The sequence below is a fragment of the Hyperolius riggenbachi genome, chromosome 5 (genome assembly GCF_040937935.1).
Source record: "Hyperolius riggenbachi isolate aHypRig1 chromosome 5, aHypRig1.pri, whole genome shotgun sequence".
In the NCBI taxonomy this organism is placed as follows: domain Eukaryota; kingdom Metazoa; phylum Chordata; class Amphibia; order Anura; family Hyperoliidae; genus Hyperolius; species Hyperolius riggenbachi.
The window spans coordinates 401570021-401594429 of NC_090650.1; the positions used below are offsets into that span (position 1 = coordinate 401570021).

At 44.7% G+C, this 24409-nt stretch overlaps 1 protein-coding gene across 1 annotated transcript in view; it reads left to right on the forward strand.

Annotated features, from left to right (window-relative positions):
- The first annotated feature begins 4073 nt into the window (after positions 1-4073).
- LOC137519140 (fibrocystin-L-like) overlaps positions 4074-24409 on the forward strand; it is a 328027-nt gene continuing 307691 nt past the window's right edge. The window contains exons 1-6 of the mRNA XM_068237923.1: positions 4074-4403; positions 4999-5069; positions 5507-5617; positions 7485-7574; positions 13132-13388; positions 21552-21640. Coding sequence (XP_068094024.1) covers positions 5051-5069; positions 5507-5617; positions 7485-7574; positions 13132-13388; positions 21552-21640 — 566 coding nt within the window. The 5' untranslated portion in view covers positions 4074-4403; positions 4999-5050. The remainder of the gene's footprint in view (positions 4404-4998; positions 5070-5506; positions 5618-7484; positions 7575-13131; positions 13389-21551; positions 21641-24409) is intronic.

Sequence of the window (24409 nt, forward strand, 5' to 3'; positions counted from 1 at the left end):
GTGTGTGTGTGCGCGCGTGCGTGCGTGCGTGTGTGTGTGTGTGTGTGTGTGTGTGTGTGTGTAGGAAGTACCAGGTAGGAATCCTTCATCCACTTTCCATTTATGTTCACAATTTTTACACCATCTTATTTACTTTCAGGGCTTACGCTGGAGGAATGTCGTGTGAGCTGCTCATGCCTAACTCCGAAACACTGTAAGTACTTTATGGAGCACATCTGTTGAAGAAATAAAAGAATAAACAAGGCATGAACTGGAATGCCTTGTTCACATCATAAAGCCCCTCCCTGCACTTACCTTCACGTTAGGGATTTTTTGTGAAGCGTTTTTCTAAGCGCTTTTGCAGAGCGATTTGTTTTTTTACTTCCTGATGTCAGTCAGGAAGTGAACTCTTTCACCCGGAAATGGATAAAAACAATGGGCTTTCATGCCTTATCAGTTAAGAGGTACATACACACGTCGGATTTGCGCAAACGACCCGTCGTTTGGACGGCCAAACGTCCAGTCGTTCGGACGTCAAATGGGGCGTGTGTACAGTCTGTCATTCAGCTGATAAGAGTGGACTTGAACGACTGATCGTTTGGACGTCCAAACGACGGGTCGTTTGTGCAAATCCGATGTGTATGTACTTATAAGGTGCCTTATTTAATTAAGGTGCCTTATCAGAGTCAAGGGGCTTAATTCACTAACCGGCGCTAAGCCAGTTAGTGTGCCTTATCTGAGGTTAGTGTGCCTTATCTGAGTTAGTGTGCCTTATCTGAGGTTAGTGTGCCTTATCTGAGGTTAGTGTGCCTTATCCACATCAGTGCATCCTATGCAACCTTATAGTCGCATCATATACAGTATAGCGGGTGCGACGTTATCGTCGCACCACGCACAAAGATCGACGCATTATGCTGTGCGCGCTGTGCACGGTGCAGTGCGCGATGTAGCTTTGTGCATCTTTCAGTGTGCACAAAGCTACTTAAGGGGCACTAAGTTCAGATAAGGCACACTAACCTCAGATAAGGCACACTAACCTCAGATAAGGCACACTAACCTCAGATAAAGTACACTAACTCAGATAAGGCACACTAACCTCAGATAAGGCACACTAACCTCAGATAAAGCACACTAACTCAGATAAGGCACACTAACTCAGATCAGGCACACTAACCTCAGATAAGGCACACTAACCTCAGATAAGGCACACTAACTCAGATAAGGCACACTAACCTCAGATAAGGCACACTAACCTCAGATAAGGCACACTAGCTTCAGATAAGGTTAGCGCTGTAGTTTGTGCCCACTAAGTGATAAGGCACACTAACCGGCTTAGTGCCGGTTAGTGAATCAAGGCCTCTGTGTCCTCATTCCAGCACTGTCACCCCCGCTGCAGGTATTTGACCAAATGGTTCAAATACACATTTGGGGATTCTGAAGATGCTTCGGACGTACTCGTGTCCTCAAGAAAAGGCAGGTCCATAAAATGCATGTGAGTGCAGTAGGAGCCACCCATCTTTGTAAGCAATTGCTTCTGAAGACTTCCGAGGGCTCCTGGAGGCAGCAAATTTGAATGGGGACAGTGCTGGAATGAGGTCACCTTGAGAGGACAGGGAAGGCTCTATGAGATCCAGAGCCTCTTCCCTCTCCATAGGTAAGTATGGCTTTAAAACTGGCCCAAATAATGCAGACAAATTACCCCTGCAGCAAAACCCCATGATGTTGGCCTTCCCTTAGCTACACACAATCCAGGAAAATACTTTGGTATCTTTGCACCTGTATTGCAGTGTAAGACTTATTACAGTCAGAGCCGGCCTTTGGGGGTGGCAAGTGGGGCAATCGCCCCAGGCCCCGCGCCTCAGGAGGCCCCGCACCCTCTGCAGTGCTGGGGAGCGCGGGCATAGTTGTTAAAACTCACGTGTCTTCACCGATGCTCACAGCCACCATCTATTTCCTCTCCCAGCATCTGTGCATTGGTAACAGCGCCCCCTGGGATGACGTGACCGCATGTCACCACAGGGGGGCACTGTTACCAATACACAGATGTTGGGAGAGGAACTAGATGGTAGCTGTGAGCATCGGTGAAGACACGTGAGTTTTAACAACTATGCCCGCTCTCCCCAGCACTGCAGCCACCTTATCTAACCGGTACTGCGGGGCACTTACCTATCTAATCTATACTGCAGGGCTTCTACCTATATAATCTATACTGCAGGGCACCTACCTATATAATCTATACTGCGGGGCACCTACCTATCTAACCTATACTGCAGGCTGGCACCTATATAATCTATACTGCAGGGCACCTACCTATCTAACCTACACTGCGGGGCACCTACCTATCTAACCTATACTGCAGGCTGGCACCTATCTAATCTATACTGCAGGCACCTATCTAATCTGTACTGCAGGGCACCACCCTATCTAATCTATACTGCAGGCACCTATCTAATATATACTGCGGGGCACCTACCTGACTAATCTATACTGCAGGCACCTATCTAATCTATACTGCAGGGTACCTACCTACCTATCTAATCTGTACTGCAGGGCAGTGGGCACCTACCTGTCTAATCTATACTGCAGGCACCTATCTATCTAATCTATACTGCAGGCTACCTACCTATTTAATCTATACTGTGGGGCACCTACCTATCTAACCTATACTGGAGGCACCTACCTATCTAACCTATACAGTGTGTGCTTCCCCAACGTGTATCCATAGCATATGTCTCTAGGCCCCGCATACCACACTCGCCCCAGGCCCCGCGTACTCTAAGGCCACCTCTGATTACAGTGCAGTGTTTTTTTATTTCCCCCTACAGGTATGGATTGACAGCAGGCTGGGACTATGGCACAATGATCTGTCGCTCTACTAGCTCCTATGTTGGTAAGGTGTAGTTCTAGATTAATTGTTGTATTAGGTTAGAAGAAGCATAGTGATGAACAATAAAAGGACTGAATGTTGTGGTTTGCTTTTTATGCAGGACATTACAATATCAGCTTTATTATGGACAGCAGTTATGGACGGTGAGTACCACCCTTTTACATCTTAAATCTCTATAGCAAGGGCCAAGCTAATCACCTATAATTGATCTATATAAATGAATACAAAAAGTAATTGCCTTGAGGGCAAATCTCTCCAACGAACTTGAGCAGAGGTTAATGTGCAGCAGTACAGGGCTAGTGTGTGTCCGATATAGGAGGGGCAGGGTAGTAGAAGGGTACACTGATGGAAAATATACTCTAAATGTATACTTTAAGAAGTCCTTTATGTTACCTAAATGTAGTAAGATTGTACAATCAATATTGTATCATTATTGGGCACCTTAACAATGACACATAGCAATGTAACAATTCTTTAGATTGTAAGCGCCCAAGCAGCTGCGTTTTTAGGCATAGGCATTCCAGGCCACTGCCTGGCGTGCCATTGGCCCTGGAGGCGCCATGCCCTAAACTAAGCCCCACCCCTTCACACTAAGTCCATAATGATGCCAAGCCCCCACTGGTATGTGCCTCCTTCTGTCTCCTTGTGCCACCTTCATTCCCCCTGTGCCATCTCTGTCCCCGTGCCTCCTTCTGTCCCCCTGTGCCTCCTTCTGTCCCCCTGTGCCTCCTTCTGTCTCCCTTTGTGCCCTTTCTGTCTCCTTGAGCCACCTTCAGTCCCCCTGTACACTCCCTGCCCCCTGTGGATTAAGGTGAAATGGTGCCCTAGGCAAGCAACGATTTTGGGCCCACTCTTGATGGCCACCTAGCTTTTTTTGGCAAGATTTGTTAGGGGTTAGCATAAACCTAGACTCCTATCCAGGTCCTAGGCACCCAAGTTGCCTTGTGGATAATCTGGCTCTGTGTGCGTCCCCCTGTCCCACTGTGCCTCCTTCTGTCCCCCTTTGTGCCCTCTTCTGTCCCCCTTTGTGCCTCCCTCTGTCTCCTTGCCCTACTGTCTGTTCCTGATCCCCACCCCACCCCCAATCAAGTGTGTAAAGGCAGAGTATAGCGCAGCAGAAGCTTTACTCTAACCAACCCTCTGGATTCCAGTACTGTAGCCTAGGCAACCATCCTGTCTGTTTTCTGCTCACTGTAGTGCTGATATCTCACCCTCCTCATGTAGCGTGAAATATGATAGGAATTAAGCGGTGCAAGTTAGTACAATTAATCTTGTAAATGGTCAATATTTCCACCAGGTTGTTATTGATTGCTGGATTAAGTATATATAGTACTGAACATGCCAATTTGCACTAAATAATTCCTAGCCAGTTATGAAGAACTCATTTTCATATGCACACTAGTTAGGTGTGTGCATGTTAGGGGGGGATGGGGAAGTCTTAGCTTGATAGCACAAAGAAGTCTATGGACATTAAGGTCTGAACAACAATCAAGTCAGAAAATACATATTTTGGTCTCAGCAGTCATTAGAGACTTTGGTAAGTAACAGTCACTGAGACCTACATTAGCTTTTTCTTTAACTTGTTTTACATTAGCTTTCACTACCCTCACCTGACCAGACCCGCAATAGTTTCTATACGCATCCAACCCGCGACCTCATTATGAAAAAAACGGTCTACCTGAGCCCAGCCGCATTTCAGATACCTGATGCAAGTCTCTATAACAAACTGCCCATCAATGGGTTAAGTCAAATGTCCCTATTGACTAGTTTTGGGGTGGAGATAGTTAAAGTACCAGTGTGCATTTGGATTGTGAGATCACCTGGAGGAAATCCCCATAAATACAAGGAGTGCATACAGACCCCATGCAGATATTGTCCTAGCCAGGATTTCAGCTTAGGACACTAGTGCTGCAGGACAAAAATTATGATCACTTAACCTCTGTAGTTTATTTGCCAGCAGAGCCCAGGTTTCAATCTTTACTTTCTTTGCCCAGGAACAGGTGGAGTTTAACTTTAATTTGCCATTGCCAATAGATTTTTCTTCTTATTCATCTTATTATTATTACTATGGGGTGATCAAAGTACAATTCATATTCTTGTCTAACAGTAAATGTATTATTTATGATTTGCAGGAGCTTACCAGACCGGACCACGTACTTTGTGTCTTCCCTTAATAAAATCGCTATGCACCAAACTTATGCAGGTAATGAAAATAATCAGCTGTAAAGAGCCATCTATTCACCATTGCTTACCCACCATCTTCTCCATATCTCTGTCTTCATATCTCTGTCCTCCTCCCTGGAACTTATACCCCCCCCCCTCATGTTTTCCTTTCCTCCACCCCTTAGATTGTAAGCCTATTTGGCACGGCCTTCCTCCTCATGTGCTCTTCTCCACCTCCATATGGACAGAGTAACTCGTCTGCTATTCTTATCCCTAAGTTGTTAAATCCCTATTTTGTGTACCACTGTTGCTATACTGTTCTTAACATTGTAACATTGTTTAATGCGGTAATGTCTCCCTTATCTATTGTACAATGCTGTGTAATATGTTAGCACTTTATAAATAAAGTTCAATAATATCTTAGGTTTCTCTATAAACTAACGAGAACCAATTTTCTTTGCTTAATCCCTTGTGCAGTGATCTCTGGGATCTTCCCCTCCTCTGGAAGTGTGGCTGGAGGCACCGTTATCACCATAACTGGACAGTACTTCGATGAGACAGATTTTCCTGCTAAGGTCATTGTAGGAGGTATATGAAATCCATTTATTCATACTATACAAAATCAGAGATCAAGAGTTGTATTTGGATCTGAGTAATGAGACTGATATTTGTTAAAGAGAACCCGAGGTGGGTTTGAAGAATATTATCTGCATACAGAGGCTGGATCTGCCTATACAGCCCAGCCTCTGTTGCTATCCCAAACCCCCCTAAGGTCCCCCTGCACTCTGCAATCCCTCATAAATCACAACCATGCTGCTGACAAACAGCTTGTCAGAGCTGGCTGTGTTTATCTCTATAGTGTCAGTCTGCTGCTCTCCCCGCCTCCTGCAGAACTCCAGTCCCCGCCTGCATCCCTTCCCTCCCTGCTGATTGGAGGGAAGGGACGGGGGCAGGGACCGGAGTTCTGCAGGAGGCGGGGGAGCAGCTGAGACTGACACTACAGATGTAAACACAGCCTCACAGCACGGCTGTGATTTATGAGGTATTGCAGAGTGCAGGGGGACCTTAGTGGGGTTTGGGATAGCAACAGATGCTGGGCTGTATAGGCAGATCCAGCCTCTGTATGCAGATAACATTCTTTAAACACACCTCGGGTTCTCTTTAAGATGGTCCACAGTTAACTGTGCTAATTAAATTGGGTCTTTTCATTTATATACTTGGGAATTTTGAGGTACAATTAAGTCTGAGTGGTAGGAAGGGGTGGTGGCTACACATGCAAAGAACACTTACCACCAACAAAGGTCCAAAAATTCTAGTCAATAAAAAAAAAGGTGGAGACAGGTCTAACCCACTCATTCAGAATCATCCCATTTATTTGCTTGCTAAGCAGCAGGACATACAGACACACTACTCTGACAGTTATAGTGACAAAATATTTTAGTCCTCCCAAAGTGTTTTATAGGATTACAGTCCAAACAAAGTCCAACCAAAGTATATTTCAGCACTCCCAAAGTACCATATTTACTGCCGTATGGGAAGCTCTGGAATATTAAGAGTACCTAGGTTTAGAGTACAAAAACCAGGGAAAAAATGTATTAAACCCAGTGCATCCATGTTGCAGGAGCGTCTTGTAGATATTGGTGTCCTCATGTGTCCCCCATGTGTCCTCCTATGTCCCCTTCTGTCCCCCATGTGTCTCCTTCTGTACCCAGTGTACCCCTTCTGCCCTACTCCATGGTGTATAATTAGCAGTGTAGTGGCATCAACTCAACTAATACATGGCTCCCTCGGTGAGCGCAGACCTTTCCTCTCCTGCATGGCTCCCCCTAGTGACGGCTTCTGTTGATGATGTGATCTGCAGAAGCCATCACTAGAGGAGCAGTGTGGGAGAGAAGAGGTCTGTGATGAGATGAGATGCTGCCACTACACTGCCTATCATACACCGGGGAGCAGGGGACACAGAGTGGGGGTAACGGAGATACGGGGGGAAGCGGACACACACGGGGGTGGGAGAAGTGGAAACACACGGCGAGCAGACACACAGGGGGAAACAATGCAGGTGGTCCCCAACATGGCGGCAGTTTGTAACGGCAGGGTTTGTAAATTGGGGATTCCCTGCATTTGCCATATAAGATGCAAGGACTTTTTCTCCTGATTTTTTGGGCAAACGTGGTATGTTATAACATTCCAAACCCCCAAAAGTGTGCAAAAACATCAGTCCCTGATGTTTGGGTGTGTGGTGGTGGCTTGGTGTGGCAGTGGCTTACTGTGGGTGTTGGCTTAGTGCAGTGGTTGTGGTACGCATGCTGCACCTGCAATTTGTTTGACATTCTGAGGTTTCCTGGTAACTACCTAGTGCTGCTATCTGAGGACATTGCATGGCTACCTAATACCTAACACTTTAAAGTATTGAGAAGTGACTCTGTAGTGATCTGTGATTGTGTTTTGCTTTCAGGTCAGGAATGTGCCATCCTCAATGTGACAGACACAGAAATCACCTGTGTGGTGCCTCCTAAGCCGTCTGTTTTACCAGCCTTCTTCCCAGGTACGTCACCCCTTACGTTTACTGAAAGTAAAAAGTTGTCAGCATTATCATTACAGATGGTCAATGAAATGCAAATATGTTTGCCTAAAAATCAAATCTCATGTAAATTATATGCAGCTTGAAATTGGACCAATCAGAATAACTTCCTGACGATTTGTATTGGTCTAATTTTTAAGCTGCATATAATTTACATGAAATTTGAATTTTATGCGCACTTATCTGCATCTCATTGACCATCTCTAATTATCGGTTTATCTACATTATGCATAATTGGTGACCTTTCTGTAAGAAAGCCTGGAGGTTTGTGTTAAATCATATGCATTCAAAGAAGAAAAAAAACAAACAAAAGCCAGCAGAGCCTTCATATATTGGCCACAATTCACTAAGCTCATCTCCTGTCTTCAATAACGTTTCTGAGCTGTTTTTATAAATCAAGCCCTACATGTCCTATCACCATGATAGGACATGTAGGGCTTGATTTACAAAGCGGCGCTAAGTGTTAGCGCCACTGTGAAAAGCCTCTTAGTGCCCCTTAAGTAGCTCTGCATGCACTAACGGCCACGCAGAGCTACTTTGCGCACAGCCCCGCTCAGTTCGCGCACAGTGCTGTGCACCAGTATTAGTGCGCGGTGCGACGATAATGTCGCACCCGCTGCTCCTTGAACGTTGCACCCGGTGCGACGATAACAGTGCATTGGTGCCCCCGAAGCGGCGCATTCAGGGGCACCCGATGCGCCGATATCATCGCACCGGGTGCAACGTTTAAGGGGCAGAGGGTGCGACGTTATCATCGCACCGCACACTAATACCGCTGCACACAGTGAGCAGGGCTAAGAGTGATGTGTGGGCGCAAACTACCTAGTGCCGTGGTTTGCGCCCACAAAGTGAAAGGGCTCACTAACTGTCTTAGCACCAGTTAGTGAATCAAGCCCGTAGTATTCACTAAACAATTTACCTTAGGCAAGCCTTAAAATAAGGAATCTGTCATTAAGTTGAGAGATTTTTAAAGTTGATGTTTGAATCCATAAAGACAGAATTCTAAAATCAGAGACAGAATGTTAATTCACAGATAGGGAAGTAAGTGTAACGTGTGTGGTAAGTTATAACCTGGCCTGAGCTGTCATTAATAGAGTTGGGCCGAACCTCCGATTTTAGGTTCGCGAACCGGGTTCGCGAACTTTCGCGGAAGGTTCGGTTCATGTTAAAGTTCGCGAACTGCAATAGACTTCAATGGGGATGCGAACTTTGAAAAAAAAAATTTATGCTGGCCACAAAAGTGATGGAAAAGATGTTTCAAGGGGTCTAACACCTGGAGGGGGGCATGGCGGAGTGGGATACACGCCAAAAGTCCCCGGGAAAAATCTGGATTTGACACAAAGCAGCGTTTTAAGGGCAGAAATCATATTGAATGCTAAATGACAGGCCTAAAGTGCTTTAAAACATCTTGCATGTGTATACATCAATCAGGTAGTGTAATTAAGGTACTGCTTCACACTGACACACCAAACTGTTCACTGAACAGAACAGGTATACAGTGGCGGGTTCACTGAACAGAACAGGTATGCAGTGGCGGGTTCACTGAACAGAACAGGTATACAGTGGCGGGTTCACTAAACAGAACAGGTATGCAGTGGCGGGTTCACTGAACAGAACAGGTATACAGTGGCGGGTTCACTGAACAGAACAGGTATACAGTGACGGGTTCACTGAACAGAGCAGGTATGCAGTGGCGGGTTCACTGAACAGTACAGGTATGCAGTGGCAGGTTCACTGAACAGGTATGCAGTGGTGGGTTCACAGTACAGGTATGCAGTGGTGGGTTCACAGAACAGGTATACAGTGGTGGGTTCACAGTACAGGTATGCAGTGGTGGGTTCACAGTACAGGTATGCAGTGGTGGGTTCACAGTACAGGTATGCAGTGGTGGGTTCACAGTACAGGTATGCAGTGGTGGGTTCACAGAACAGGTATGCAGCCAGGGACAAGCTAAGCCTAACTAATCTTTCCCTATGAGAGAGAGTGTGCAGCAGCTCGCCCTACTCTCACTAATGCAGGCACACGAGGGACCGTAATGGTCGCCGCTGCCTGCCTTTTAGTAGGGGGGGAGTGGCTCCAGGGGCTAGTGTAGCCTAATTGGCTACACTGGGCCTGCTGACTGTGATGTAGAGGGTCAAAGTTGACCCTCATGGTGCATTATGGGGCGAACCGAACTTCCGCAAAAGTTTGCCTGCGGGACGCGAATGCGAACCACGGAAGTTCGCATGGAACCGTTCGCAGGCGAACCGTTCGGCCCAACTCTAGTCATTAATAGGGATGCTCATTCAGATTCTGCGGAAATGCAATTTCCGAAATTCCGATCGGAAATTGCATTTCCGCATCGGAATGCGGAAATCGGTAATACAAGTGCGGTAGGCGGATTTCCGCCGGATGCCATAGGCGGATTTCCGCCGGAAATCGTGGAAATTTCCTTCGACTTTAACATCAATTTTCTCAAAAATTATAAGGTCTTTTTAAAAACTTTTTGTTTGCATTTTGTTCACAAGATTTAGTTTAATACACCCTGAAATTTTGTTTTTTCTAGGACTTACGGGGGCTTTGCTATTAACCACTAAAGGCGGCGGATTTTTACTGTAATGTAAAATGCAGAAAATCTGCATTATCCGATATGCGGTAACTTTAAGCCAATCAGAAGACTCAGAATGAATAAGCCAATCAGAGAATGGGGATTTAGGTGGAAATTTCGGCATTCTCTGATTGGCTTATTCATTCTGCGTCTTCTGAATTTTCAGAACAAGCACTTAGACAAACGGTTTTTAATCATTTATTTTATAACAAAATAATGCATAAACTAAAATACACCAATTGAAACAGACTGATACAGTTTAAATAATAAAGGATTAAACAAGAATATAATTGAATAAAAAGTCTTGAGCAGCTTGTCAAATACTCAATCTCCTTTGAAATTGTAAATCCAAACAGAGGATATAAAGGTCTGGGTGTAAGTAGTCCAAGATGTAAGTCTAAATCCTTAATGATATATGAATTGGCAAAAGAAAGACTCCTATCAGCCTGTGTGTTCAGCCATTTAACCCTTTCTCCGCTGGAGGGTGGAGATGGTAAGAGGACATGGGCTGTTCTGCTACATACCCCAGCTCCACCCTCTGTCATGTCAGGCAGAAATGAATATGAAATACCTGAAATTGTCATATCTCTGCATCAGTTGATCAGAACCCGCAGAGGATGATACAGGTGTATTCCTGGCATCCTCTGTCTATAAACAGGTTTACTGAGATATTCCATTTCCTAGGAAACGGGATCTCAGTGCTTGAAGATGCTAAGCACATGCTGGGTGGTTCAGCCACATTCAAATCAGATCGAATGCGTCACTGATAATTTTGACATACCTTGGCATCGTGGGAAACTGATTATTTGAATACAATTATTTTATTCAAGGTGTATAAAAAGTCATCCTCTATCAGGCTAGTGCATTGATGTACCTCTGGTCAGTTAAGGAATTTTATGACCAGTAGTCTGGTCTCTGACTATTTTTAATGTAGACCTGAAAGAATGTAAGGGGCAGATGCTAAGCGGAAAACCAGACCCCATGGAGTGGAGGTAATGACTTTATTCCTTTGCTCTCTGCAGCCAAAGAATAAACACATCACATCCTCTGGAGAGAGCCTGGCTCTGACGCAAACACTGCTTATTTTTAAACCAAGCTAAGGCTTAAATGGGCACTCTAAATCATATTTTTGTGCGGAATTTTTGTATGATTAGGCGGATGGTTCCAGTGAGTGAATCCGTGACGAGTGCTACCATCAGGCCTGTCTTATGCCAACAGTAAAGCATCCTGAGACAATTCATGAGTGGGGCTGCTTCTCATACAAGGAAGTGGGCTCACTTACAATTTTGACATAGCCATGAATAAAGTACGAATTATCCTCCAACAGCAACTTCTTCCAACCATCCAAGAACAGCTTGGTAATACTTTTGAGAAACAATGCTTTTTCCAGCATGATGGAGTACTGTGCCATAAGCCTTTAACTGCCTAACGACTGCTCCACGTGGATTGGCGTGAGCAGCGCGGCAGCCCAAGGACCACTCCACAGCAATTGGCGTGAATGGCTGGGAATAAGGATTGAAGAAGATTGCGGGTGCATCTCCGCATGGATGATGGAGCTCCGCCCCGCCATCTGTTTCCCAGCGGCGGAATAACTCTGTACAGTGCTGCGATCTAAGGCAGCGATGGACTGGAGACAGCCATGTCACACAGCTGTCCCCCTGGGGGACACAGGAGTGATCCACTGTGATAGGCTGAAGCCTATCACAACCGATCGCTGTGATAGGCTGACGGGGGGAGGGAGCGAAAAATAATAAGCTATTTTCTAAGAAAAAAAAAAGAAAAAATGTTTGTAAAAAAAATAAATAAACATGTGGGGAGCGATCAGACCCCACTAACAGAAAGCTCTGTTGGCGGGGAGAAAAGAAGGAGGGTGGGGAATCACTTGTGTGCTGAGTTGTACGGCCGTACAGCGAGTTCTTAAGCTGCAGTGGCTTATTTAAGTAAAAATGGCCTGGTCACTAGGGAGGTTTAACACCGCGGTCCTTAAGTGGTTAATCCAATTGAGAACTTGTGGTCAAGAGGCTTGTGGACAAACAAAAACGCACCAATTCTGACAAACTCCCAGCATTGATAATGAAAGAATGGGTTGCTAGAAGGTGATTGCAGAGGTTTTGAGAGATATTGAAAATATTGACTTATACTGCAATACACCACGGAAACAACTGACAAAAACATGTAAAAACACTGACGCAGCAAACGTTTTAAAAAAGAGTATTTGCGCTTTTTTCCAAAACTTTGGGCCATGGCTGTACATTTTCCAGGAAGTTCCCTGTCTAAGAGGAGCCGCTTGTGCACATCTTGCATTCGTGCACAAGTAGCTCTTTTCACTGGGCACAAATTTGTGAACTTTTCTCTCGTAGGACTCAAAGCGAATTAACTTGTCTCAGATCAGTACATAGTGATGTGTATAGGAGAAAAAATTATGTGAACTGTGGAAATATTATGCGAACCTGCGCATGCTCAGAAAAAATGTACTTGTTCACAGCCAGGACGTGTTACAGGAATGCGGCTGAAGATGGGGAACTTCCTGTAAAAGATATTTGACACATACATAATAAAAGTGCCTAACCCTAAATAATCCCCTCCCTACAGGCACTCTTCCTGACGCCTAGCCCTAACCACCCCCCCCTCCACACAGGCACTTTTCCTGATGCCTAACCCTGACTGCCACCCCTCCATACAGACACCCTTCCTGAAGCCTAACCCTAATTACCCCCCTCCCTACAGGCATTCTTCCTGATGCCTAGCCCTAACCACCCCTCTCCACACAGGCACTCTTCCTGATGCTTAAGCGTAACCGCCCCCCCCCATACAGACACTCTTCCTGGCTCCTAACCCTAACTGCCCCCTGCCATTTAGTAAACTTTAAAAATGTTTGTACCCAGAAACCATTTTTTCTCTTGTTGCTTTAAACATTTTTTTATCCACAATTAGGAAATCGAGGAATGAAGGTGGAGAGATGGGTTGGATATTATTATTCCCAGAGTGAGGCTTTTACTTTGAATGAGAACTCCACTGGGTATGCTGGTGCCTACTGGACTGATGGAACCCAGACTTCCTGGCCCCAGCCATGTACTGTTCGAGTATCTGGCTTCCTGGTGCCCCCAGAGACAGACTACTACAACTTGTACATCAAGGGATACTATAATACAATCCTATACTTCAATCAGTCTGGAGACCCTGCAGGAAAGGTAACATAAAGGAATAGACATTACCTGATTGGAATAAACATTACCTTCTTAAAGTTTTTTTTATCCAAGCCATGCTATTTCAAAAACAAAATACATTCAACTGGAAAACGTTGTGTTCTTAAACATGTTTCATCACTTTTATCACTCTCACAAACCACTTTTTTTAGTTTAAATCCTCGTTCACAATCTTAAATAGAAATCACAAACGCAAGCGTTTTGCGATTTTGTGTGCAATCTTTTTTAGCGCCTGCACGCTGTGTTTTCTTTAACCACTTCAGCCTTTAGTGTTTTTTTCACCCTATGTTATGCATCCAAGCAATTTTCACCTTCCATTCATTCACCAATAACTTTATCACTACTAATCACAATGAAATGATCGATATCTTGTTTTTTCCGCCACTAATCAGGCTTTCTTTGGATGGTACATTTTGCTAAGAACTATTTTATTCTAAGTGCATTTTAACGGGAATATTAAGAAAAAAATAGGAAAAATTCATTATTTTTTCAGATTTCGGCCATTATAGCTTTAGAATAATACATGCTACCATAATTAAAACCCACATATTTTATTTGCCCATTTGTCCCGGTTATTACACCATTTAAATTATGTCCCTATAACAATGTATGGTGCCAGTATTTTATTTGGAAATAAAGGTGCATTTTTTAAGTTTTGTGTCCATCACTATTTACAAGCTTATAATTTAAAAAATATTAGCAAAATAACCTCTTGACATGCATATAAAAAACGTTCAGACCCTTGGGTAACTATTTATGTTTTGTTTTTTTTTGTAATTTTTTTTTTAATTAAACATTTTATTTGAGTATTTTTGGGTGTGTGGGAGGTAAACAGTTAATTTTAAATGTAAAAATGTCTATTCATGTAAAAAAAAAATGTATGTAGATGTAGTTTTACTATCTGGCCACAAGATGGCCACAGTCAAATTTTTGACTTACAGGAAGTGAAGAAGGGATGTGTAACAGAACGATCGCGGGTTTTCCATAGAAGCCAGCGATCGTTCTAATGGGACTTAGATCAATGAATGGGAACTGTGTTCCCATTCATTGATCTCCAGGCTAACGTGCGGCCCGCCGAACCCCCATGGTTTCGTTTTTTCATGGATGTAGCTAGCTGCTACATCCAGTATGCATATTTGGACATAGGAGCTATGTCCTAAATGCTAAAGTGGTTAATCGCCATACAAAGCGATTTTGTGAACATTTAGCGCTCTTCCTATCCCTTCCATTAGAGCAAACTTGCCCCAAAAATGGTACAGGCACCACTTTGCGGAGTGCAAAGCAGACGAAACGCGCTGATATGAACCTTATTATAGTGATTCATTGCACAAGCATTTTGCGGGTGATTTTGAAAATCACCTGCGCTTGAAAAAAAGACCAAAAACGCCCTTAGGGCTTGATCCCCTAAACCGTGATAACTCATATCACAGCCGTCTTCGTGCGCAAACGTGAAAACGCACGCAAAAATGGCTGTGATATGAGTTATCACGGTTTAGTGAATCAAGCCCTTAGTGTGAATGTGCCCTCAACGAGGTTTCCTCAATGAAGGTCTGTTATGGGTCTGTGCATAACCCAGCAAGTGACCACTATTTGCAGCAATATTGATATCTGGAAACAAGAATACAGTGAAATATAATTATATTAAAATAGTGCACTATATACTGTACAAGCAAAAAAAGCAGCACATAGGCAAATAACCAAATTTCACAGATCCAACCCAAAATGCATAGCAAACCTAACTAACTATCTAACTAATTAGTAAGCAAATGGCATTTACGTATATAAAACTAGATGTGGCACAATACAGCAGGCAGAAGAATCACAAGCAGAATCAGCTTTATTCACTAAGTAGGACGATTGATGATTTGCGGTTCACATGGTATTGGCAGTTGTACATAGACAGACATTGCATTACCAAGCATGGGAGTAGCGATAGCCTGAATATCAAATTTTGGATTTGGAGATATCAAACGTGAATTCTCGCAAAAGTTTGCGAACAGGTGAATCTGGCGAACCGCCATAGACTTCAATGGGCAGGCAAATTTTAAACCCTATAGGGATTGTTTCTAGCTACAAAAGTGATGGAAAAGTTGTTTCAAGGGGACTAACACCTGGACTTGGGCATGGCAGAGGGGGATCCATGGCAAAAGTCCCACCAAATATTATGTAGTTGACGCTGAGTCGTGTTTTAATCTCTAATTGGAAGAAATCACAGTACATTCTTACATTTATGAAATTAAGTGCCGGAGTGCGTGCGCGATAATAAGGTGGTGTAAGGGTTATGCTCAAGCGGCTCTGTTTGTGCTGTGGTTGGAGAAAAGGCTTCCTCTGCTTCACTCTTGCATACAACATCTCCTTGTGTAAAGTGCACTAAATGGTTGAACAATGCACAGTTACTCCATCTGCAGCAAGATGATGTTGTAGGTCTTTGGTACTGGTCTGTGGGTTGACTGACTGTTCTCACCATTTGTCGCTTTTGTCTATCCGAGATTTTTCTTGGTCTGCCCCTTCGAGCCTTAACTTGAACTGAGCCTGTGGTCTTTCATTTCCTCAATATGTTCCTAACTATGGAAACAGACAGCTGAAATCTCTGAGACAGATTTCTATATCCTTCCCCTAAACCATGATGGTGAACAATTTTTGTCTTCAGGTCATTTGAGAGTTGTTTTGAGACCCCCATGTTGCTACTCTTCAGAGAAAATTAAAAGAGTAGGGAAACTTACAATTGACCCCCTTAAATACTCTTTCTCATAATTGGATTCACCTGTGTATGTGGGTCAGGGGTCACTGAGCTTACCAAGCCAATTTGAGTTCCAATAATTACTTCTAAAAGTTTTGGAATCAATAAAATGACAACAGTGCCCAAATGTATGCACCTGCCTAAATTTATTTAAACAGTTATTGCACACTTTCTGTAAATCCAATAAACTTAATTTCACTTCTCAAATATCACTGTGTGTGTCTCCTATATGATATATTTAACTGACATTTTTTATCGCAACAACCAATGATTTATACAGGAAAATCATGACAATTAACAAAGTTTCCCAAACCTTCGCCTCCCACTTTACTTACATTACACCCCCAATATCCGCCTACCAATAGACCTGCCTTTCTCAACTCTCTTTCTTTCCAAATCTCTCTCCAAAATAATAGTTGAATTACGAAGGGTAGATAGTGGTAATACGGTAACTAAGGAGAAGCTAAGACTGGATTATCACCATCCTATATGATAACATCAGGAATCAGGAATCAGGAATTCGTTATTTCGCCAAGCATGACTAGGTCATGCCCGGAATTGGTTTTGGCACAGTACATATAGCTCAAGAACAGACTACGTTAGGTAGAATAGAGACAACGTTAGGTAAAATAGAGCAGCTGAACAGAGTTAACACTACACTTGAAAACACAGACGACAAGCAATTACATTTACAGAGGACAGGCAATTACATTACATTATATCACACTTAACATTTGCGTTATATTACATTAGCAGCGATTTTTCATCACCCGTGACAGTACTGAAAAAAAGTCCTAGAATGGCCTATTATCAATTAGTTTTGTGTCAATTGATTTGATTTGTGTGCTGATGGGAGTATGTGGAGGGAATTAAGGAGGCTGACGGCCGAGGGAAAGAAAGAGTTACTGTGTCTGGCAGTCCTTGTGGAGATGGCCCGAAGTCTCCGTCCTAGTGGGAGCTGGCAGAAGTAGCAATGGCCCGGGTGAGTAGGATCGTTAGCGATCCTCAACGCCCTCGATCTCAACCTTCTCCTGTGGGGAAGTGAGGGGAGAGCTAGGGTTGAGCCGAAATTTTCGAAATTTCGTGTTACTATAATTCCGCATGCAAAATTTGCTATTACGATGCGAAATTATGGTAGCGTAATTGCCATTAAAATCGTAATTGAAAATACCGTAAGCGTAATTTTCAACGCATAATTTAGCGTTTCGTTCATAACGTAATTTCGCGTTAAACCATAACGTAATTTCGTGTTAAACCATAACGTAATTTCACGTTAAACCATCCCGTAATTTCGCATTTCTTCGTAATTTCGCGAATTTCGTAATTACTTGTTAGCTATAAAAAATTACTTGTTCGCATTAGCCAATCAGAAGCGAATCAGCGGTAGTCAGACGAACGCTAACAAATTTTCGCATATAAACACTTTTTCGCGTTAAATAATGTAAAAACTAAGCATGCGCAGTTCAAGGGTGTAAACTACGCTTACAAACGTAATTTCGCGATACCCACCGAAACGCGAAAACAACGCGAAAATTAACGCTTACAGTAATATGAACTATCGCGAAATTACTTTATGTAACTACGCTTACAAACGGTTGCATGCAAAGCAAACAAAATTTCGCGATACCCACTGGAATGCAAAAATTACGCAAAAATTACGCTTACGCGGAATTTCGCGAAATCCTTCTTCATTACGATTATGTACTTACGGCCATAATCGTAATTACACTAATTACGTGAAATTTCGCGAAATCGTAATTAAGTCATTACGCTCATCTCTAGGGAGAGCTCTTCCAATGACCCTCTCCGCTGACCCTCTGAAGTGCGAGCCTGTCGCTGGCGGTGGCGCCGGTGTACCAGACCAGGATGGAAGAGCAGACAATCGATTCAATGGTGGCGTAGTAGAAGCTGATCAGAATCTCTGGTGCCATGCCGAACTTCCTTAGCCGACGAAGGAAGTAGAGTCTCTGCTGGGCTTTTCTTTGGATGGCAGTGATGTTAGGTCTCCAGCTAAGGTCGCTGGAGATGGTAGTGCCCAGGAGACGGGCACAAGGCACTCTAGCCACTTCCGTACCCCCAATGTAGATTGGTGGTGGGGTGGTAGTGGATTTCCCTAAGTCAATGATTAGCTCTACAGTTTTTGTGGTGTTGAGCAGTGAGCACTAGCTTGTTCTCCTTGCACCATTGGGAGATTCTTTCCACCTGCTGACAGTACTCCTGGATGTTGTCCTTGGTTAAGAGACCGACGATGGTGGTGTCGTCGGCAAACTTGATGACCTTGACTGAGTCTGCCTTGGATCTGCAATTGTTTGTGTAGAGGGAGAACAGCAGTGAAGACAAGATGCAGCCTTGAGCGGCACCTGTGTTCGTGGTCATGGTTTGTGAGTAGATATCACCCAGCCTAACAGTTTGAGTCCTGTTGGTGAGAAAGTCTGTGATCCAGATGTGTAGGCTTGGGTGAACCCCAAGTGTGGCTAGTTCTTCTTGTAGGATGCGTGGACAGATAGTGTTAAATGCTTAGCTAAAGTCCAGGAGTAATACTCTGGCATACGTATTACTCCATGCCTGTGTCTCTGCGTCCCCTGTCCCTGTGTCCATGCGTTTGCGCTACTGCGCATGTGCAGCATGGACAGCCATTAGGACAGGAGGAGGACGAGGCCAGGGGGCCAGGCGGGCATATGCGTGGGCGGACGTGTGCGTGCGCAAGCGGGCTGGGTGCACGCATGTGTGCTGACATGCAGCGGTGGCGGTGGTCACAGGGGCAGGAGAGGAGGGGGGGTTGTGAGGGAGACATAAAACCCATTATATTAACGGGCTTAGGTCTACTAGTACAGTATATAAATCTCTCTCTTCAAAATAACAGCTGAATTTCGAAGGGTAGATAGTGGTGATGATAACTAAGATGGAAGCTTAGATCGGATTATCACCATACAGTATATAGTTTCTCTGAATTGACTCTGTTATAAATTAAAGCATGCAAGCAGTGGCGTACCTAGAGAGTTTGACACCCAGTGCTATTATTTACAGCTCCACCCCCCCCCCCCTCCACCCCCAAAAAAGGGGACTGAGCACGTCACTGTAAATTTGGGGGGATTTTTGGGGAAAAGGAGTCATTAGGATCTGGACAGAACTAACCATTATGAAACTCTGTACTCTATACAGTGCTGCAGAAGATGTGAGAGCTATATAAACTCACAATAATAATATGGTAGGACATTAGACTATGACTATGGTATGATTAGATTGTGAGCTTCTCTGAGGACAGTCAGAAAAGGGGGAAATAGGAAAGAGGGGGTTGCATAGGATGGGGGGGGGGGGGGGGGGATAAAGAGGTAGAGGCACAAGACAGAGAGTCTGGTGGGAGAGGAGAAATGGCAGGAAGACCTCTCACCAGGACTACAGACATCCCCAGTGTTGTTTGGGAGGGACATGTTAAAAGAAGCCACTAAAATCTGAAAAGAGGAAAGGGTCATTGGGAAGACAACAGGGTGGGAGGGGGAGATGGTAAAATAAATACTATTACCTGCAATGAAGCTAATTTAAACTGCCTGGAGCTTGCTTCTCTGCTCGTTACAGTTATCGGCTGTCAGCACCTGTATCACTGGCTTCTGCATGATTAATTATTCTGATCATGATAAATAATCAATAGTCTAGGGCACTCTGGTATTACAGCAGCCAGTGCATATGGCAACTTCTGAAGCATTAAACACATCCTGCCACCTCTCCATGCTAATGTCCCAGCTGCAGCACAGCAATTATTATCTCTACTCACCCTGCTGCTCAGGGGCGCCACCAGCGTGCAAGTGGGCCATGCCCCCACTTGGGGAGTCACTCTACGGGGGGCCTCGCTCTGATGTTGGTGGCTCCCAAGTGGTGTGGCCGCATGAGGTGCCAGGTGGAGCAGCAGGAGGGTGGGCGTGGTGGCGGGGGAAGCGGGCAGAGAGAAGTTTCAACTCACCTTCCTCGATCCTTGAACGCAGTCTCTATATTCATCCTGTCCCAGCTTCTGTCGCAATGGTATGTCGGCACAGGAAGAAGATAGAGGCTACATGCAAGGATCGAGGAAGGTGAGTTGAAACTTCGCTCTGCCCACTCCCCCCGCCCTATGCTGGAGACACCTACCTATCTAACCTATACTGGAGGCATCGACCTATCTAACCTATACTGAGGGGTACCTACCTATCTAACCTATACTGCATGCACCTACCTATCTAATCTATACTGGGGGCATCTACCTATCCAACCTATACTGAGGGGTACCTACCTATCTAATCTATACTGGGGCCATCTACCTCTCTAACCTATACTGAGGGGTACCTACCAATTTAACCTATACTGCGTGCACCTACCTATCTAACCTATACTGTGGTCACTTACCTATCTAGCCTATACTGCAGGAACTTACCTATCAAACCTATACTGGGGAACCTACCTATCTAGTCTATACTGCCAGCACCTACCTATCTAACCTATATTGTGGGCACCTACCTGTCTAACGCGGCCACGCTCACTGTTCGTCACGGTGCGCAAAGTGCACCGCTTTGTTTTATGGTGTGGCTACCCATATTTTCCGCCCTTTATGGATGGTGGCCTCAAGTTATGGAATGCTTGGGGCCACCAAACCCAGTGGCGTAGCTAAGGAGCTGTGGGCCCCGATGCAAATTTTACAATGGGGCCCCCCAAGCACTCTATACATAACAATTGATACAACGCACCAAAACCTGCCAATGGCAACTACAGTGTCGGAGGTGCAAGAGGGGATAGGGGGGGCAGTTTGTTAATGATTATCACTATTCAAAGTATCTATAGAAGTGATTATTATGAGCACAGGACCAATAGAGGAGTAATACTGTAGTTGAGGGAGGGCCCTTCGGGGCCCCTTTGGCCCAAGGGCCCCGATGCGGTCGCAACCTCTGCAACCCCTATTGCTACGCCCCTGACCAAACCCTTAGCTGCACCCCTGCCGCTGCTCTGCACATTCTCTCACTGCAGGCTGTCTGTAGAGAGCAAGGAGACACATTGCCCACGAGACAGGAAGGGGGAGGGTTCTACATCTAGTACAGGAAGTAGTACAGTCCCATGCACTGCCTGCTGCTATTTTCCTGAATGTTGCACAAATTATGAAAAAAAGTCCCAGGTGGAAGAACACAGAGGCTGAGCACCACAACGGCACCCTTAGCCATGGCTACACCCCGTGCTGTGAGCACCTGCAGCCTTGTGGTAGGTATGCCATTGCATGTAAGTGTTAGGCATGTGTTAATTTGAGCAGCGTAGTGAATACACCACTGAGGAAAACTCACAGGCAAATGATAACATAAGTCTAGAAATGATAATTAGGCCAATAAAGAAGCTTTGTGAATTGACCACATCTTAAATAATTCTGAGCCTCTGTTCTCTTTCTGTGTTAGGTGGCTGTAGCTTCTTCTTACTACTCAGGATCCTATTCCGACTATTCTTCTCAGAAGTCAAAGTCATTTTACCTCCAAAAAGGACAACCGTAAGTGTGTGTGGTCACTGTATGTAGGAATGTGTGTTTACAGGTGTATGATGAACACTGAAGCACAAGTATGAACTAAGAGAATACGACTGAAGGCCAGAACATGAAAGAAGCTAGAGTACATATTGAAATTTATCTGCAGTAGTATTTAGTCATGTAGTAGATGCTACAACCAGGGCTGGATTTACCATAAGGCACAGGAGGCATGTGCCTACAGGTGCATGATGATGGAAAGTCAGCTCACTCCCCTCCCCGAGTGCCTTCCATCAGTCGAGGGCTCCACTAACTACTTAATACTGAGGTTCTGCTTCCGATGAAATAGCCGCTGAGAGATTTGGGCGCAAGGTAAAGCCGATATACAGCTTACCCAGCTCCTGCACAAGTCCCATTACTTACTATTCCCCCTCCAGGCTGCCATGGATAGTGGGGGAAAGATGTAATTTGGCTTCCTGTCTTTTGGCGGCACATAAATCACTCACTAAGTACCGCTATAGCCGTAATTCCTATAGTGGCCTATGGTGGCGCCAGCTGCGCCCAAATCTCTTGTTTTAACAGTGCTCGCCTCTAGCTACCTAATACTTGGGGCACCTCCAGCTATATAATAATGAAGGTACCTCTGGCTACCTAATACTAAGGGGCACCTGTAGCTACCTATGTTGGGCAGGGGAAGTAAGGGAGAATTGAAAGCTGGGCCAGCCAGCACACTTGGGGTGCAGTTTGGTGAGGGTTGTAGGCTCATGGAGTGAAAAGTCTAGGGTGCCAGGACATCTGTACCTGTAGGCAAAAAAACGCAAAACACTCACAAAATTGCTTTGTGCATCAATTGCGTTTGCGATTTTTAAGAATAAATACATTGGGCTTGATTCACAAAGCGGTGCTAACAGTTAACACGCTGGTGAAAAGCCCTTTATCACGCCTAAACTCAGTTTAGGCATGATAAGTTTAGGTGTGATAAGTTTAGGCGTGATAAGTTTAGGCACCAACTGGGATAGCACCGCAGTGCACAGCTGATCAAAAGTTTTGCGCTAGCAAAGTCTGGTGCACTTCGCATAGAGTTTAATGGCGCTGCTTTGCGCGCGGGACTTTGCATTCGATCTAAACTTATCTAAACTTATCACGCCTAAACTTATCATGCCTAAACTTATCACACCTAAACTTATCACGCCTAAACTGGCTTTTCACCAGCGTGGTGCAATGGTTATCACGCCTAAAGTCTCTAACTGGGTTAGCACCGCTTTGTGAATCGAGCCCATTGTATTTATTCTTTTCTGGATCAAAGATTTCACTTCCTGACTTGTGTCCGAGAGTGAATTAAAAAACAGCTAACAAACGCTTATGCAAAAATGCCCAGTGCACACCAAAGCACCGGGAATCGCAAAAAAAGGAAAATGCGTAAAAAAACGGCCAACGCGAACAGATCTCAATGTGAATGAGACCTAAGGGAGTCTTGCCCAAGGTCTCTTACTGAATAGATGCTGGTTTACTGAACAGGAAGCCAGGTCTCCTGTGCAAGAGGCAGAGCCCTTAAAGGGAACCCGAGGTGATAGGCATATGAAGGCTGCCATATATATTTCCTTTTAAATACCAGTTGCCTGGCAGTCCTCCTGATCCTGTGTCTCTAATACTTTTTGCCGTAGACTCTGAACAAGCATGCAGCAGATCAAGTACTCAGACTCAGCTGACTCAGGTTTTACTGGATTAGCCATATACTTGTTGCAGGGTTTTGACTCAGACACTAGGTATGCCAGAAGATCAACAGGACTGCTAGGCAACTGGCATTGTTTACAAGGAAATAAAAATTGTAGCCTCCATATACCTCTCACCTCAGGTTCCCTTTAATCAGTACACTATCCAGCCACTGCGTTGATGGAATAGGTAATCACAAGTAATTATTGTATCAATAACAAGTCAGCTGAAATGCCAAAATAGTCTGAGATCTCAGTCTACTTTCGCATTACACGCTTCGCCATGCTTCCTGTTACTCTCCACAGCAGCTCTTTGTGGGGGAAATGTAAGCCTATGGAGACTTGATGGGGCGATCATCCTGACTTAGGCTCTCCTGCCGCAGGGTGGCGGCACAGCTACAAGTGTGAAGCGAGTCTAAGGGGTAAAAACAGAGGAATGCAAAGTGGTTAAAATACTGGCCATCATTCTGTGTGTATGTTCAATTGTCTGATTGCCTATTGCTGCTATAACATCTGCTTGTGCTTATCATAACTGATGAAAATTTGCACCAAAAGCATGCCCGATCATCAAGTTAATCAAATTGGTCAATTCGATACAATTATGTATCAATCGGACAGGCTGGGAAATCTTGGTCTGACATGCTTGATTGGGTGTGCGGAAGTAACCCTGTGTGAGAGATTGGCATGCGACACATGCGATGGAAACCCCTGGCCATATCGCCCCCAATGAAGATGTAACTTCCCCCCTCCCATAAAATCTTTCGAGGATCAGTCTAGTGATGATGCCTCATCACCTCGTAGCAAGCGGCCATGTCCCTCTAAATGTAGATGTGCAAGCAACAACTCTCATCCCCCCACGGTGCCCGTGCATTAATACTTCACCTGTCCAGCCACTCGTGGTTGCTGGCGTATTGCACATGGAGCACGTGTGTGATGTCACACACACGGCGGACATCAGACAAGTACAGTTTTAATGCACAAGCACCGGGAGGGGGTGGGGGTACATCCAACCGGTGGGGGTACCAACCCAACCGCAATCTCAGATCTGCACACGAGCTTCTTCTATCCTCTTCTACAATTACCT